At 41.9% G+C, this 14,530-nt stretch overlaps 1 protein-coding gene and 1 long non-coding RNA gene across 4 annotated transcripts in view; one reads left to right on the top strand and one right to left on the bottom strand.

Annotated features, from left to right (window-relative positions):
* The window catches only part of LOC122560517 (uncharacterized), a 4,125-nt gene extending 826 nt beyond the window's left edge, over nt 1-3,299 (top strand). The window contains exons 2-3 of the long non-coding RNA XR_006314757.2: nt 1,388-1,572; nt 2,682-3,299. This is a non-coding gene — a long non-coding RNA (uncharacterized LOC122560517). The remainder of the gene's footprint in view (nt 1-1,387; nt 1,573-2,681) is intronic.
* Nucleotides 1-14,530, bottom strand: part of pkd1a (polycystic kidney disease 1a) — a 210,696-nt gene that overhangs the window by 121,405 nt on the left and 74,761 nt on the right. For all 3 annotated transcript variants that reach the window (XM_043711199.2, XM_087997973.1, XM_043711198.2), the window contains 6 exons: nt 13,084-13,262; nt 5,373-6,017; nt 4,386-4,560; nt 2,240-2,460; nt 1,517-1,632; nt 153-303 (listed from right to left, as the gene is read on the bottom strand). In XM_043711199.2, the coding sequence (XP_043567134.2) occupies nt 153-303; nt 1,517-1,632; nt 2,240-2,460; nt 4,386-4,560; nt 5,373-6,017; nt 13,084-13,262 (1,487 nt within the window). The remainder of the gene's footprint in view (nt 1-152; nt 304-1,516; nt 1,633-2,239; nt 2,461-4,385; nt 4,561-5,372; nt 6,018-13,083; nt 13,263-14,530) is intronic.

The raw sequence follows: 14,530 nt of genomic DNA, 5'->3' as shown, positions 1-14,530 counted from the left end.
CAGAATTGAGACATTAACTCTGTTTCTTTCCCCACAGTTGCTGCCAGACCTACTGAGTTTCTCCAGTGTTCTCTGTTTGTTTCAGACTTCCAGCATCTGCAGTATTTTGCTTTAATGAGGTTGGAAAGTTTTCTGACACAGTAAGTTGTTACCTGGTGTCACAAGGTGCATGTCTTTTCCAGCACATCTTGGTCGGTAGATCTTAAATTTCACTTGGATAGTGTGGTTCAGATCTTGTGTGGCCAACTCGAGCACTGACACAAAACCTTTATGATTGAACCAAAGACCTGGGAACACCATGAGCTATGAGATCAAAGTATAAATAAAAGGATTAGGAACCAGTTTGATACAGAGAAGGCAAAACATATTCAAGTCCCTTCTCCCATTTCTAGTAATTTCTTCATTTGAAATTGCACTTGCCTGTGGTAAACTCTGCAAGCAAAGTATAGGAAACACTTCCTATTTTTCACAAACCAGAGTCAGGACCTACAACTCGTCAAGCAATGTCTATCATCCACCAGAAGAGTAATGGATCCACTTTGCCTCAGTGCTAAACTGCTTAACTGTAAATTAGTTGTTTCAGGTTTTAATCATGGGATTTGAGTATGCAATGAAAGCTGATAATGTTATAGAAGGAGATTGTCGTCTTTCTAATGAGATGGTAAACAGAGGTCATGCCTGTCCCCATAAGGGTATAAAGTATCTCATTGCCCTATTTCAAAGATGAGATCATCCCTGTTACCCTGGCCAATTCAAAAATTGGCAACAGCATTTCCTGACATTATAGTTACTGCACGTCAAACATAATTCACTTGCTGATACTTGGAATGTCCTGAGTACACAAAAGGTGCCATATAAATGCAAGCTTTTCTTTTCATGCTAAACTTCCCTGTAATGTGCCCAAAAATGTCCAGGCTGATTTTCATTATTACCACCTGTGTGGTATCTCAGTCGGGTGGATTTTCAGGTTTCTAAATTATGTGACAAGTTACTGCCCAAGTGGGTAAATTGAAAACTCCCCTTGTATTTCAGCTTGAATCTTGGATATCCATTTCACACTGGAATAACTTTCCTATGCTCCTTAAGCACACCATCAGTGCATTTATCATGGCACTATTCATTTCCTGCGCCAACTATCTTGTGGCCTTGGTCTGCATTCAAGATAATTTTGCATTTTTCTCAAAAGCAACAAAAACCTTTCTTAATTTTGATGATGTGTTCATTAAATCATTGCTGAGTGTGGAAGCTTTGCATGAGTAAATTAGTTGCTGTGTTTCTTACATTACAATAGTGATTACACTTCAAAAGTACTTAACCGACTGTAAAACACTGAGATCACCTGAGAGCTGTGACTGATGAAATAGTTTTTCATTTTTTCTGCACACAGTGTAAGGACGATTCTGCTTTCAAAACCTGTCTAGTATGAAGTGGATGTCTCAAAAACACATTACCATCTTTTGATGCACTCCATTGGAAGCTGACTGCACCCAAGCATAGCAGGGAGACAAAAACTCACCTCCACCAGTCCTGACGGTGTCGATGAACTGTAGTTCACAGTGATATTTTTTACAGGTAAGTGGGTGCTAAATGCTGGAGATCCCAACAGATAGTAATTGGCACCTGGAATCTTTTCTGTTTTATAAAACACACACACACAAAATAAAACTTGTCAATGTAAAGTTCATGAACCCTTACAAAGTGACTATCATACATTGTTAAAAAAAGTTTGAGGTGTTTCCAATTTAAAAATGAGTTATTAATTAAAGATATTTATCAATGATTGATTTATGTCGTGAGGCTAAATTGTGGATTGTCATAACGAACAAACTGTACCTTCAGGTTATTATGAACTTGTCATGATGTATTGAATGATAAATATTGCAGGAAGGATAGTGATGAGAAGATATCTTCTCACTTAGTAACTTTTATTCCAGTAACTATGAAATTAAACCTCTTAAACTGTAACCATGCTTACTTGGGGCTGAATTAGCTGATCTCACTCTTAAGAACTGAGCAGAATGCTTCAGCTTAGCGTACAAAAACACAGCAGTCAAGACACCATGCCTAAGCATGCATCAATGTCTTCAGAAAGAAATAGCAGGGACTCGGGTGGAAAAATATTGGGAGAGAAAGGAACGAGAATTGTTATTATCTAAAGACACAGCAAGGAGCCCCAGACTGTTACTTCGTTAAAAAAAAGAAGCCTACCATCGGCCATTTGATAACTTTATCCACTAACCTCCAGCTTTGTATTCACACACAAAATTTCTTTTCGTGGTACAGAGATCTGTTCTCCATTCTCCTGCAAGGTTTGCACCCATCAACACACAGGTATTACTGAGTAGTGAATTATGTTGCCCAGGCAACCATTCCTGAAAGAGTTCAAGGGTGGACCCGTCCACCCACTGCAGTGTTCCAGCACCCGCAGTATCACTGAGACCTATCCACACAGAATGCTCGCTGCAATAAGAGAGGAAAAAGGCCATTAAACTGATCATAGAACTTAGAGCATAATCTAATGTAACAGAATATAAAGGCATCTTTGGAATGTGAACACTGCAATCCCAGTGAGGACCAATGCTCCAATAGGAAAGCAATGTAAATGTAATGTCTGTAGTTAACTAATATCACTGGCCAGGACCAACTTACAAATTCTCATTATAATGCATATTTTCCAACAGAAAAGAGAAAACTGATTAAGATTTTTAAGGTAATGGACGAGCTTGATGAGGCAGACGCAGAGGAAATATTTCCATGAACAGTGCAAAAGTAGAAGTAACACATAAATACAGCATTGACACAAATAAATGCAGCAGAGAATTCAGCGGAAACCTTTTCACCCAGACATCATTGAGAATGTGGAACTTGCTGTCAGAAGGAATGGTTGATGAAAAGAGCATGGATGCATTGACAGGAGAGCTTGACAGCTATCTGAGGGAGAAATGAATAGAACCGATATGGTTCAATGAGGTAAAGTGAATGGAGGCTCATGCACAGTATTAATTTGTACAGGCCAATTGGTCTGAATGGCATATTTCTGTATCAAAGATCTGAGATAACTTGATATAAAAACGAGGTCCAACTGGACATGATTAAGTGCCTTGCTATATAACACAGAAAAAAAAAATGTATGGGACCAAATGTTTGGGCTATTGAATGATTAATTACAAGTTAGATGCATTAAAAACATTTGTTTCTCATTTCATGTTTTGACATTCAAAACACTTTGGTTTCATTTTGACTCTTCCTCAAGGTCCATTGCTTAGAAAGTGGAATGTACATTTAACAGGGAATCCATCAAAATCAGCTGAATTGCAAACTTCAAGAATCTCACAATAACAACAAATACTTGCATTTGACTGTGACAAATCATTGCCAATAAAAGTTTCACTGAGCACTTAAGTAAGGAAGTTGAGACTGTGGTGCTGGAAAGGCACAGCTGGTCAGGCAGCATCCGAGGAGCAGGAGAATCGACATTTCAAGCATAAGCTCTTCATCAGGAATGAAGCTTGTGGGCCAAGGGGTCTGAGAGATAAATGGGAGGGGTATGGGGCTGGGAGGAAGGAAGCTGAGAATGCAATAATAGGTGGAGGTGGGAGTGAAGGTGATAGATCAGAGAGGAGGATAGAGCAGATAGGAGAGAAGGAAGACGGACAGGTCAAGAGGGTGGTGCCAAGTTGGAAGGTTAGATTTGGGATCCACTTCCTCCCACTTAAGTAAGGAAGTTGAGGCACTCAGCATTTATGTTGTTGAACAGAATGCAGATGCTCAAAATATTCAATGGCTTTTGAATACATTGGAGATTTTTTAAAAATCATGCATACAATGGCTGGGTCTTTGACCCTAAAAGCATTACCGACAATCTAGACATTTTTTTTGGCTGTTTATTTGATTTCTGCTTCTGTTTTTAATCCTGTCTTTTATATACTAAGATGGTGCCAGAGAATGGCAACTTTATACACTTTCCACTGTACTTGAGCACACATGATTAAATCTAAATCATTTGCTGTGCAGATGAAATGGAGTTCTAGCTTTCTCCTCAGGGAAATAGCAATAACTTGCTTTTCTGTTGTATCTGTACTGTAGTTAGAATGCATGGAACTTTACAGGATTGATTAACAAACTAATTTTGAGTCACAAGAGGAGATATTTGGAAAGATGACCAAAAGCCTGGCCAAAGAAACAGGTTTTGTGGAGCATTGTAAAGGATGAAGAGAGAAGCAGAGACATGGAGGGAGAGAATTCCAGACCTTTGGGCTTGGTACAGTTGAATGCACAGGCTTAAAGGCTTATACAAAGGGTTACTGAAAAGGAGATGGATGCAAAATGTGAGATCGCAATTAACAACAACCTTAAAGCACTTTTAAGAAGCTTAAGAAGCTTACCATCCTGTAATGTTTGCTATAAAATTCTGAATTTCTGGACTCTTTACAATTGCCAGGTCACCATCGCTGTCAGATTGACAAAAATGACGAGCCATTTGCCACGAGGAACTATTTGTAACCAACCTGTAGCAGTGATTATTGCGCTGATATCCACCTAATGGACAAATTGGAGCATCTGTGGATAATAAAAATATTAGAAAGATAAATAGGGAGCCTTTCGGTATCTGAATGCAGAATTGACAAAAATAGAGTTAGTGCAGTTGACTCAAGTAAAATGCAAAATAATGCCAATTTGGGTTCAGTTCTTGCATAGTTACAATAGATTCTGTGACCTACCTCCTCCCCTTTCACCATAATGATGTTATGGCATAAGACAAGATTAGCAACCCTTGGACACTGAAGATGGGATGAGTGGAGAGGAAAATCCAGTCCCACATTGTGCTAAAGCACAGGAACATAAGGAGGCTATTCAACCTTCAAGCATGTTAGACCACATCTGAGCTACACCATCTCCTTTGATCTGTGCTCCATTTCTCTTGATACCCTTGGCCAGCAGAAAACTCAGTCTTGAATTTTTATTTTAATCAGAGGGAAATGAGTCTTCAGAGGGACTGGTTGGGCCGAAGGGCCTGTTTCCACACTGTAGGGAATCTAATCTAACCTAAACCACGATCAAGCGCCTTTTTAAGCGGGATGGGTGGTGTCAACTAAGAAATGTTCAAGATTTCTGTTACATCTTTTGTGAGAAAGATACCTCCACTTCTGAATTTTCACTCTCTGAATTTAAGATCATGCTCCCTTGCTTTGAATAAATAGGGATGAATCTTCAAAGCAAAATACAACTATTATTAGCTAGACTGTCAATATAAAGAGGACAATCTGGTTAAGAGTTATGACAGCCTTTGAAAATATCCACGGGGGAGTTAACATCTTCAAAAGGAGATTGGAAAAAGGGAATTTATTAATTAAGTTTGTTTTTTCACTCACCTTTTATTGTGTCATTATTAGATGTTGTAACACTCCACGATGCTATAACACTGTTGGTGTTCCAGTTTTGGATCTCAGCATCAATGCTTTTATTTGTCTGCACAACAGGAGGACAATGCAACTCCAATCTTCCTGGAGGAATGGCGACATTTATTTCCACATGTAGTGAGGTAGGCTTGCTGCCTACACAGAACGCAACACTGACCAGGTATGTTCCTGAGAGACTATATTTGTGGAACACCGTTTGGCTGGTAGTGTTGAAAGGTGGAGACAGATCTCCAAAGTCCCACTGGAAAGTGCTAATGTTAACTAAAGTCTTAACAGTCAGGCGTGCAGCCTCAAAAAGGCTAAAAGTGCGTAGATCAGCAAAATTCGCAACTGTAACTTCAAATGCTTGTTCGATAATCGTGCAGCCACAGACCTGAATAAATTCTCTATCGATTTCTCCTGCTATACAAATAGAATCTGAATCTGGTGCCAGTTCAGAACCGCATAGACAATGACTTTCATTGTCCAAGGCAGCATATCGCTCACCCTCAATGAAACATAATGCTGTGCAGTTTTCTGTGCTGGAGATCCAATTTGACATCAAGGATAAATTGACTAGAGATTGTCTATCAGGTGAACAGGCTGCAAACTCAGACCCTAAGAAAAAAGGCAAGAAATTTTGGTGTAAAGCCCAGTATTTCATCTACAACATTGTGAATATTACCAAAACATATTACAAAATATATATAAACCTTAAATGCATAGAATACAGTCAGCAATTACTGAGAGGCTGGAGTTGTCTTCCTTAGAATTAAAGATATTTCAGCATGAAAAGAAGTCATTTGGCCCATTGTGAACCTTTCAGCCAACATAATAGTCTTCCAGCTAAATTCCATTTTACAGCTTTTGATCCATTACATTGTAAGTTTTGGTAGTTCAAACATGTATTCAAGTGCTTTTTAAAAGTTAAAAGGATTTCTGGCTCTGACTTTCGGTGTTCCAGTTTGTCATCACCTTCAGAGTGAAAAGAGTCCCCTAAACCTCTTATCTCTTATATCTATGCCTCATCATTTTGTATTCTTCAACAAGGGGCGAAGAGTCTTCCTAGCCACTCTCTTGATCCTCCATTCTTTTATGTACACCAATTTAGTCTTTGCTCAGCCCCCTATATTCCAAAGAAAATAAACCTAGTCTTTCATCATAACTAAAATTTCCCAGCCCAGGCAATACCACAAAAATCTCCTCTGGACCCTCTCAAGCAATTATTCTCGTCTATAATGATCCAGAATTGTACACAGTATTCTAGATGTGGCTTTTTAAAAGTTCATTCACAGGATGAATAGAGCGGCGAGGAGAGAGGGCAGAGAGAAACAATGGCTGCTGAGTAGGTCAGCTTTTCCCACTTAAAAAGGGACTTACCTCGAGAGTCGGGCCTCCATTTTGAACAGAGCAGCGAGGAGAGAGGGCGAAGAGAAACGAGGGCTGCCGTGTAGGTCAGCTTTTCCCATTTAAAAAAGGGACTTAGCTCGAGAGTCGGGCCTCCATTTTGAACAGAGCGGCGAGGAGAGAGGGCGAAGAGAAGCTAGGGCTGCTGGGAAGTTTTTAAGGGGGTGATATCTACACCCTAGGGCCTCCCCCCCCACCCACCTCCTCTAAACTTACTAAGAGTCTGTAAAATCGGTAAGTTTTCAGGTTTTCTCTTTTTTTTACTTCTCTTCCTTGTTTAATCCTGTGTGGGCTTTCAGATTAGCGGGGTGTGGCTAATAGGTCAGTTGCATGTTCCTCCTGCAGAATGTGGCAGAGGAGAGACACGACACATGTCTCTGCCGACCACATCTGCGGGAAGTGCACCCAACTCCAGCTCCTCAAAAGCAGAATTAGGGAACTGGAGCTGGAGCTGGATGAACTGCGGATCATCCGTGATGCTGAGGGAGAAATTGAGAGGATGTACAGAAAGGTGGTCACTCCTCAGACACAAAATAACAACAGCTAGGTTACAGGCATGGGGGGGAAAGGAGCCAACAGATAGAAAAGAGATTCCCTGTGGCCATTCCCCTCAGCAATAAGTATACTGTTTTGGATACTGCTGGTGGGGATGGCATACCAGGGGAAAGCCATAGTTGTCGGGTCTCTAGTACTGAGCCTAGCACTGTGGCTCAGAAGGGAAGTGGGCAGAGTAGAAAAGCGCTAATGGTAGGGGACTCAATAGTTAGATAGATTGCCAGAAGATTTTGTGGTCAGGAACGAGACTCCCCGGTGCCAGGATCTGGAATATCGCAGATCGGGTTTACAGGATTCTGAAGGGGGAGGGTGAGCAGCCAGAAATCGTGGCACATATTGGCACCAATGATATAGCCAAGAAAGGGATTGAGGATCTGAAAAGTGACTACAGAGACCTAGGTTAGAAGCTGACGAGCAGAGTAGTGATCTGAGGTTTGCTACCAGTGCCACGAGACAGTGAGGTGAGGAACAGTCAGCGAGTGCAGCTTAACATGTGGCTGCAAAGCTGGTGCAGGAGGTAGGGCTTCAGATACTTAGACCATTGGGATGCCTTCTGGGGAAGGTGGGACCTGTACATGAAGGACGGGTTGCACCTGAACTGGAGGGGCACAAATGTCCTGGGTGGGAGATTTGTTCATGTGGTTTGGGAGGGTTAAAACTAATTTGGCAGGGAGTGGGAACCAGAGAGGGGGGTAGTTAGATGGGGAAGTGACAGGATGTAGCGAATCTATTGGGAAGGTTATTCATGTGATGGAACAAAGGAATCGGTTGAAGTGTGCCTGCTTTTAATGCAAGGAGTATCAGAAATAAGAGTGATGAACTTAGAGCATGGATCAATACTTGGGACTATGATGTTGTGGCCATAATGGAGATATGGGTTTCACAGGGGCAGGAATGGTTGCTAGACGTTCCAGGGTTTAGAATGTTTTAAAAGGACGGAGGCGGGGGGAAATAGAAATGGAGAGGTCTAGGAAGGGGAGGGAGGAGTCTGAGACAGTCCAGGTAAATTTGAGGTCGGGGTGGAAGGTGTTAGTAAAGTGGATGAACTGTTCAACCGCCTCATGGGAGCACGAGGTAGTGCCAATACAATTATCGATGTAGTGGAGGAAAAGGTGGGGGATGGTGCCAGTGTAGCTGCGGAGGATGGACTGTTCTCAGTCCCAACCCCCGAATTGAGCACCACCCTCTTGACCTGCAATCTTCTTCCCGACCTCTCCGCCCCCACCCCCTCTCCGGTCTATCACCCTCACCTCCTTCCACCTATTATATTCCCAGCGCCCCTCCCCCAAACTCCCCCCCCCCTTTTTATCTCATGCTGCTTGGCACACCAGCCTCATTCCTTAATAAGGAATTATGCCCAAAACGTCGATTCTCCTGCTCTTCGGATGCTGCCTGGCCTGCTGCACTTTTCCAGCACCACACTTTTCAATATTGACTGGAACCTCCTTAGTGCAGATGATTTGGACGGAGCTGTTTTTGTCAGGTGTGTTCAGGAAGGTTTCCTACACAATACATAGACAGACCGATGAGGGGAGAGGCCATTTTGGATTTGGTGCTCGACTATGAGCCAGGACAGGTGTCAGATCTCGCAGTGGGAGAACACTTTGGTGACAGTGACCACAACTGCCTCACATTTACCATAGCTTTGGAGAGGGAAAGGAGCGGTTACCAAGGGAAGATATTTAATTGGGGAAAAGGAAATTATGACGCTATTAGGCAGGAGCTGGGAAGTACAGATTGGGAGCAATTGCACCACAGAAAGGGCACAACAGACATGTGGAGACTGTTTGAGGAGCAGTTGTTGCAAGTGATGCACAAATTTGTTCCTCTGAGACAGGCAAGAAGGGCTAAGATTAAGGAGCCTTGGATGATGAGAACAGAGGAGCTTCTTGTCAAAAGGAAGAAGGCAGCTTACATAATGTGGAGGAAGCAAGGATCTAGCACAGCTTTAAAGGATTACAGGCCTACTAGAAAGGAGCTCAGAAATGGACTAACGAGAGCCAGCACAGGACACAAAAAAGGCTTGGCAGGAGGGATTAGGGAGAACCCAAAGGCATTTTACTCATAGGTGAGGAATAAGAGAATGATCAGGGAGAATGTAGGGCCGGTCAAGGATAGAGTAGGGAACTTGTGCATGGAGTCTGACCAGATGGGGAGGCGCTAAATGAGGTTTTCGTTTCGGTTTTCACTGAGGAAAGGGACCTTGTTGTGAATGAGAACTTTGAGGAGCTGGGAAACAGGCTTGAAAAGATCAAAATTGATGAAGTTGATGTGCTGAAAATTTTGGAAAACATTAAGATTAATGGGTACCCAGGGCCAGACCAGATTTATCCTCGGTTGCTCTGGGAAGCGAGAAAGGAGGTTGTGAAGCCGCTGGAGAAGATCTTTGCTTCGTCACTCTCCCCGGTGTTGTACTGGAGGATTAGAGGGAGGCAAATGTTGTTCCTCTTTTCAAGAAGAGTAAGAGGGAAATCCCTGGCATTAACAGACCAGTCAGTCTTATGTCTGTGGTTAGCAAGGTTTTGGAAAGAATTCTGAGGGATAGGATATATGACTATTTGGAAAAGCAATGCATGATTAAAGGCAGCCAGCATGGCTTTGTGAAGGGCAGGTCATGTCTCACAAATCTTATTGAGTCTTTTGAGGAGGTGACGATTCAGGTTGACGAAGGTCAAGCAGTGGATGTGGTGTATGTGGACTTCAGCAATGCATTTGAAAAGGTTCCCCATGGTAGGCTCATTCATAAAGTCAGGAGGTATGGGATACAGGGAGATTTGGCTGTCTGGATTCAGAATTGGTTGACTGACAGAAGGCAGAGAGTGTTTGTAGATGGAAGGTATTCTGTCTGGAGGTCAGTGGTGAATGGGGTCCCACAGGGCTCTGTTCTTGGGCCTCTGCTCTTTGTAGTTTTTATAAATGACTTGGATGAGGAGGTTAAGGGGTGGTTTAGTAAATTTGCAGATGACACAAAGGTTGGAGGTGCCGTTGATAGTATCGAGGGCTATTGCAGGCTGCAGCGTGACGTAGACAGGATGCAGAGCTGGGCTGAGAAATGGCAGATGGAGTTCAACCTGGATAAAGGCGAAGTGATGCATTTTGGAAGGTCGAATTTGAGTGCTGAATATAGAATTAAAAACAGGATTCTTGGCAGTGTAGAGGAACAGAGGGATCTAGGTGTTCAAGTGCATAGATCCCTTAAAGTTGCCACCCAGGTGGATGGGGTTGTTAAGAAAGCACATGGTGTTTTGGCTTTCATTAACAGGGGGATCGAGTTTAAGAGCCACAAGGTTTTGCTGCAGCTCTACAAGTCCCTGGTGAAACCACGCTTGGAATATTGTGTCCAGTTCTGGTGGCCCTATTATAGGAAAGATACGGAGGCTTTGGAGAAGATACAAAGAAGGTTTACCAGGATGCTGCCTGGACTGGAGGGCTTGTCTTACAAAAAGAGGTTGACTAAGCTCGGACTTTTCTCTCTGGATAGAAGGAGGAAGAGAGGTGACCTGATCGAGGTGTACAAGGTAATGAGAGGCATGGATAGAGTCAATAGCCAGAGACTTTTCCCCAGGGCAGGATTGACTGGCACGAGGGGTCATATTTTTAGGATATTAGGAGGAAGATGTAGAGAAGATGCCAGAGGTAGGTTCTTTACGCGGAGGGTTGTGAATGCATGGAATGCGTTGCCAGCGGTGGTGGTGGAAGCAGAGTCATTAGGGACATTTAAATGACTGCTGGACATGCACATGGACAGCATTGAATTGAGGGGTGCATAGGTTAGGTTATTTTATTTTAGATTAGGAATTATCCTCAGCACAACATTGTGGGTCGAAGGGCCTGTTCTGTCCTGTACTTTTCTATGTTCTATGAGGGTGTGACTTGTGAGGCCAGCATTTATTGTTTTTCTAACAATCAACAATGGTTTATGATCAGCAATAGCCATTCGATTCCAGATTTTTTTTTTATTGAATTCAAATTCCACAGTGTGTCATAGCAGAATTCAAACCCATGTACCAAGAACATTTCCAGAATATCTGGATTAACAAGCCCGCAATAATACCACAAGGTCATCGCCTCCCCTCATATCCAGTGTTTTATATTGTTTCAACATGACATCCCAGCTCTTGAAATTTTATACTTGGGCTAATAAAGGCAAGTATCATATAGGCCTCTCTGATCATGTGGTCTACCTGCCCAATCACCTTCAGGAACCTGTGGATAGGAACTCTAATGACATTGTTCCTCTGCACATCTGCTATTCCTTGTGTACTGTATTGCCTTGCAGCAGTAAGCTGAAGAGGAGAACTGTTTGAGATGCTCAAAATTCATGAACAGCTTTGGTCGAGGAAAAGAGGAAAAACTGTTTCTAGCAGCAGAAGGTCAGCCATGGTGAGCATTTTGGAAGAGTTTTCTAGACTGAGGTGTTACAATTTGAATGTACTGCCTGAAAAACTGGTGGAAGTCGTCACTTTCAAAAGGGAGTTGGATACACACATTTAAAGGAAGAAATTTGCAGGAATATGAGGAAAGAATGTGGAAGTGGGACTAACTCAAAGAGTCAGCGCAAGCATTATGGGTTGAGTGGACTCAATCTGTTTTGTATCATTCCATACTTCTTTGATTCCACATGCAGTCTCATAGCATCTGTTGTTTGAACATTTATGGCATGCACAATGAATGGCTGGTATGTAACCGAGAGTGTTTGCTGTGAGAGATCATAAATACCAGAGAAAAACTAATTTTCCCAAATCTCAAGAGTTAATCAGTTGTATGATTGTTTAACTTAAGAATTGTTTAAAACTGTTCCAATGGCATTAATATGAAAGTGCTTGAATTTACAGTATAAATTTTCAGTGTTCTTTTCTGCCATCTCTCACACTCTATATAGTTAAAACATTGGTGGAGATACATCAAAGATTTAAGTAATCCCTCCTCGCCTGAGTTTTTTTTTACCCACTTGGCACTATTCCTTTTAATAATGATGAACAAGACTACAGCCAATGAAAATAATGACTTTTAGGATCATGCTCAAATCCTCTGTAAAAAAAACTGAAAAACACAAAACCTGCTTCAGTTCCTTGATCACCCTCACAACCTCAGGATAATCCCATTATTATCTGCCTTTATAGCAACACAGTTACTCAAAAGAAATTTTAGCTACAGTTTTAAAGGCTCCCAGCTTTCATCCTAACTGCTCTTAGTCTCTTTGCTATTGTCTTCTTTCGGATCCTGTTAAATGGATGAGCTGATAACAACCCCCAGCTTTCAGTTTGATACTGATGAAGTGTTGCCAACCCTCCAATCCATGATCTGGAGTCTCCATGAAACAGGGGTGACCAACAGCCAGACAAAAACAAAACAGGATGCTTAAAAAAATTGCATTTTTTCCCACTGTCTTTGATTAATTTTGGTTTATCAGTTCTGAAAGTAGAAGAGATGGAGTAGAAGCTGTTTGTCTGTCAGTCAGGAATTGGCCAATCAGGTAACAAAATCGTTCCAATCAGGCAGCCAGTGGCAGTGAAATGGAGAACTTCTGATGAACAGTCAGAAAGTTAACTCTGTTTTCTCTCCACAGATGCTGTCAGACCTGCTGAGTTTCTCCAGCAATTTATGTTCTTGCTTGCTCTATGCTTGTTGCCCTTCTTGATGGAGTTCAATGTTTTTTGAGCGAAATCATAAGATTATAATTGATGGACTTCAACATGTTGATAAAGTGACTGCTACTTACCGTAGAGTAGGCTTGAAAAATTAACATTTAACACAGACATGTCTTTCAGCTTTGAAGGTTTGGCACACTTTATGAACTCACTATCCACGATGATCACACCATTTGCTTCCTCCTCATTCATCCAGGTTGGTAACCAGGAAAGGTTACAGTCACAGACAAACTCATTAAAACTCAAGTTTCTGAAATACCAGAACAGTAAGAATTAGTGTTATTGGCTTACTTGACTTGTAAAAAGCAAAAGAATTAAAGGCAATCCATTAACGAGTTCTTTGAGTCCATAAACTCATGACCGATTCACACCTTAAGTACTATGAAATATTCACAACACTTTATTCAACATATAATACAAAGTGTGAAAGTAATACATACCAGTAGTTGTGTTACAGAGGTAGGTACTGAAATAACATTACTGTTGAAATGTAATATGTTGGGAAATATATTTAATTCCCCGACAAAAGTACAGTTGTCTTAATTCCACTCTCTCACCAAAGTGCTGAGGCTCACCATCTTCAGGCAAGGGGCGAGTTTGAGAAGGAGGGTCCTTTACGGCAATCTCAGCTGGTGCAGGAATGGAACCCACACTGATGGTTTCACTCTGCATTATAAACCTGACATTCAGCTAAATGAGCTAACCAATCCGTTATCCTCAATATACGTCAAAACACCTCCATGTTTGTGTTGGGTTGCTAAATATAAAAATAATAGGATTAAATAAAGAAGGCTTGGCAGAGGTTCACGTGATGTATAACACTAGCATGGAGTAGCTGGACTGAATGGTCTGTATCATGCTGCACAGTTGAGGCATTCTGTGTAATATCTTTGGATCTAAAATTCTGTCATCACAGATTGTTGCCCTCCTTTATCTCTTTGCAATGTCAAACATAAAGCAGTTAGAGTTTGATAATGAAGTTAACAATCCATTGAATAGCTTCAGCAATTGGGATGCCCCCAAGGAATGAATGTTTCTGGGCTGAAATTCAGAGTCTTGGCGATGGCCACACTCCTAATTTCAGGTGATCATCCCATTGTGTATGTGGAGCATGTGGTCACATTTTCCCTGGCCCATCCTCAAGCAATTGAGTCCAGATTCTCTGCAGAAAGTGGAAACGGGAAGCTTGCGTTCACTGAGGATTGATGGCATTACCAAGAGTTGGGAACAGTTCACTAGCATCATTGGCGAATCCTTCACCAGCCTCCCGACCATAGGATCTTAATATCAGCTTCCTGAAGCAGCAGATTAGAGGTGTTTTTTTCCCTTAGGATACTGATGCTGATGCTGTTTATTTTGGCATCAAAGAATGCTCCCCACCGTAAATACAAATGACACATTTGCTATATCAACAGCAAGCTGCTGATTCCTTACTCTCATATTACCATCTTGCAACTTCAGTGCAATCTTTCTATTGTCTAGGGATTTTTACTGCTCAGGGAAACAGGGACCTGGAGC

Source organism: Chiloscyllium plagiosum, unplaced genomic scaffold, assembly GCF_037043375.1.
Source record: "Chiloscyllium plagiosum isolate Xiang-an unplaced genomic scaffold, Cpla_swu_hap1 HiC_scaffold_20, whole genome shotgun sequence".
Taxonomy (NCBI): domain Eukaryota; kingdom Metazoa; phylum Chordata; class Chondrichthyes; order Orectolobiformes; family Hemiscylliidae; genus Chiloscyllium; species Chiloscyllium plagiosum.
This window is presented reverse-complemented; position numbering and strand designations above follow the sequence as displayed.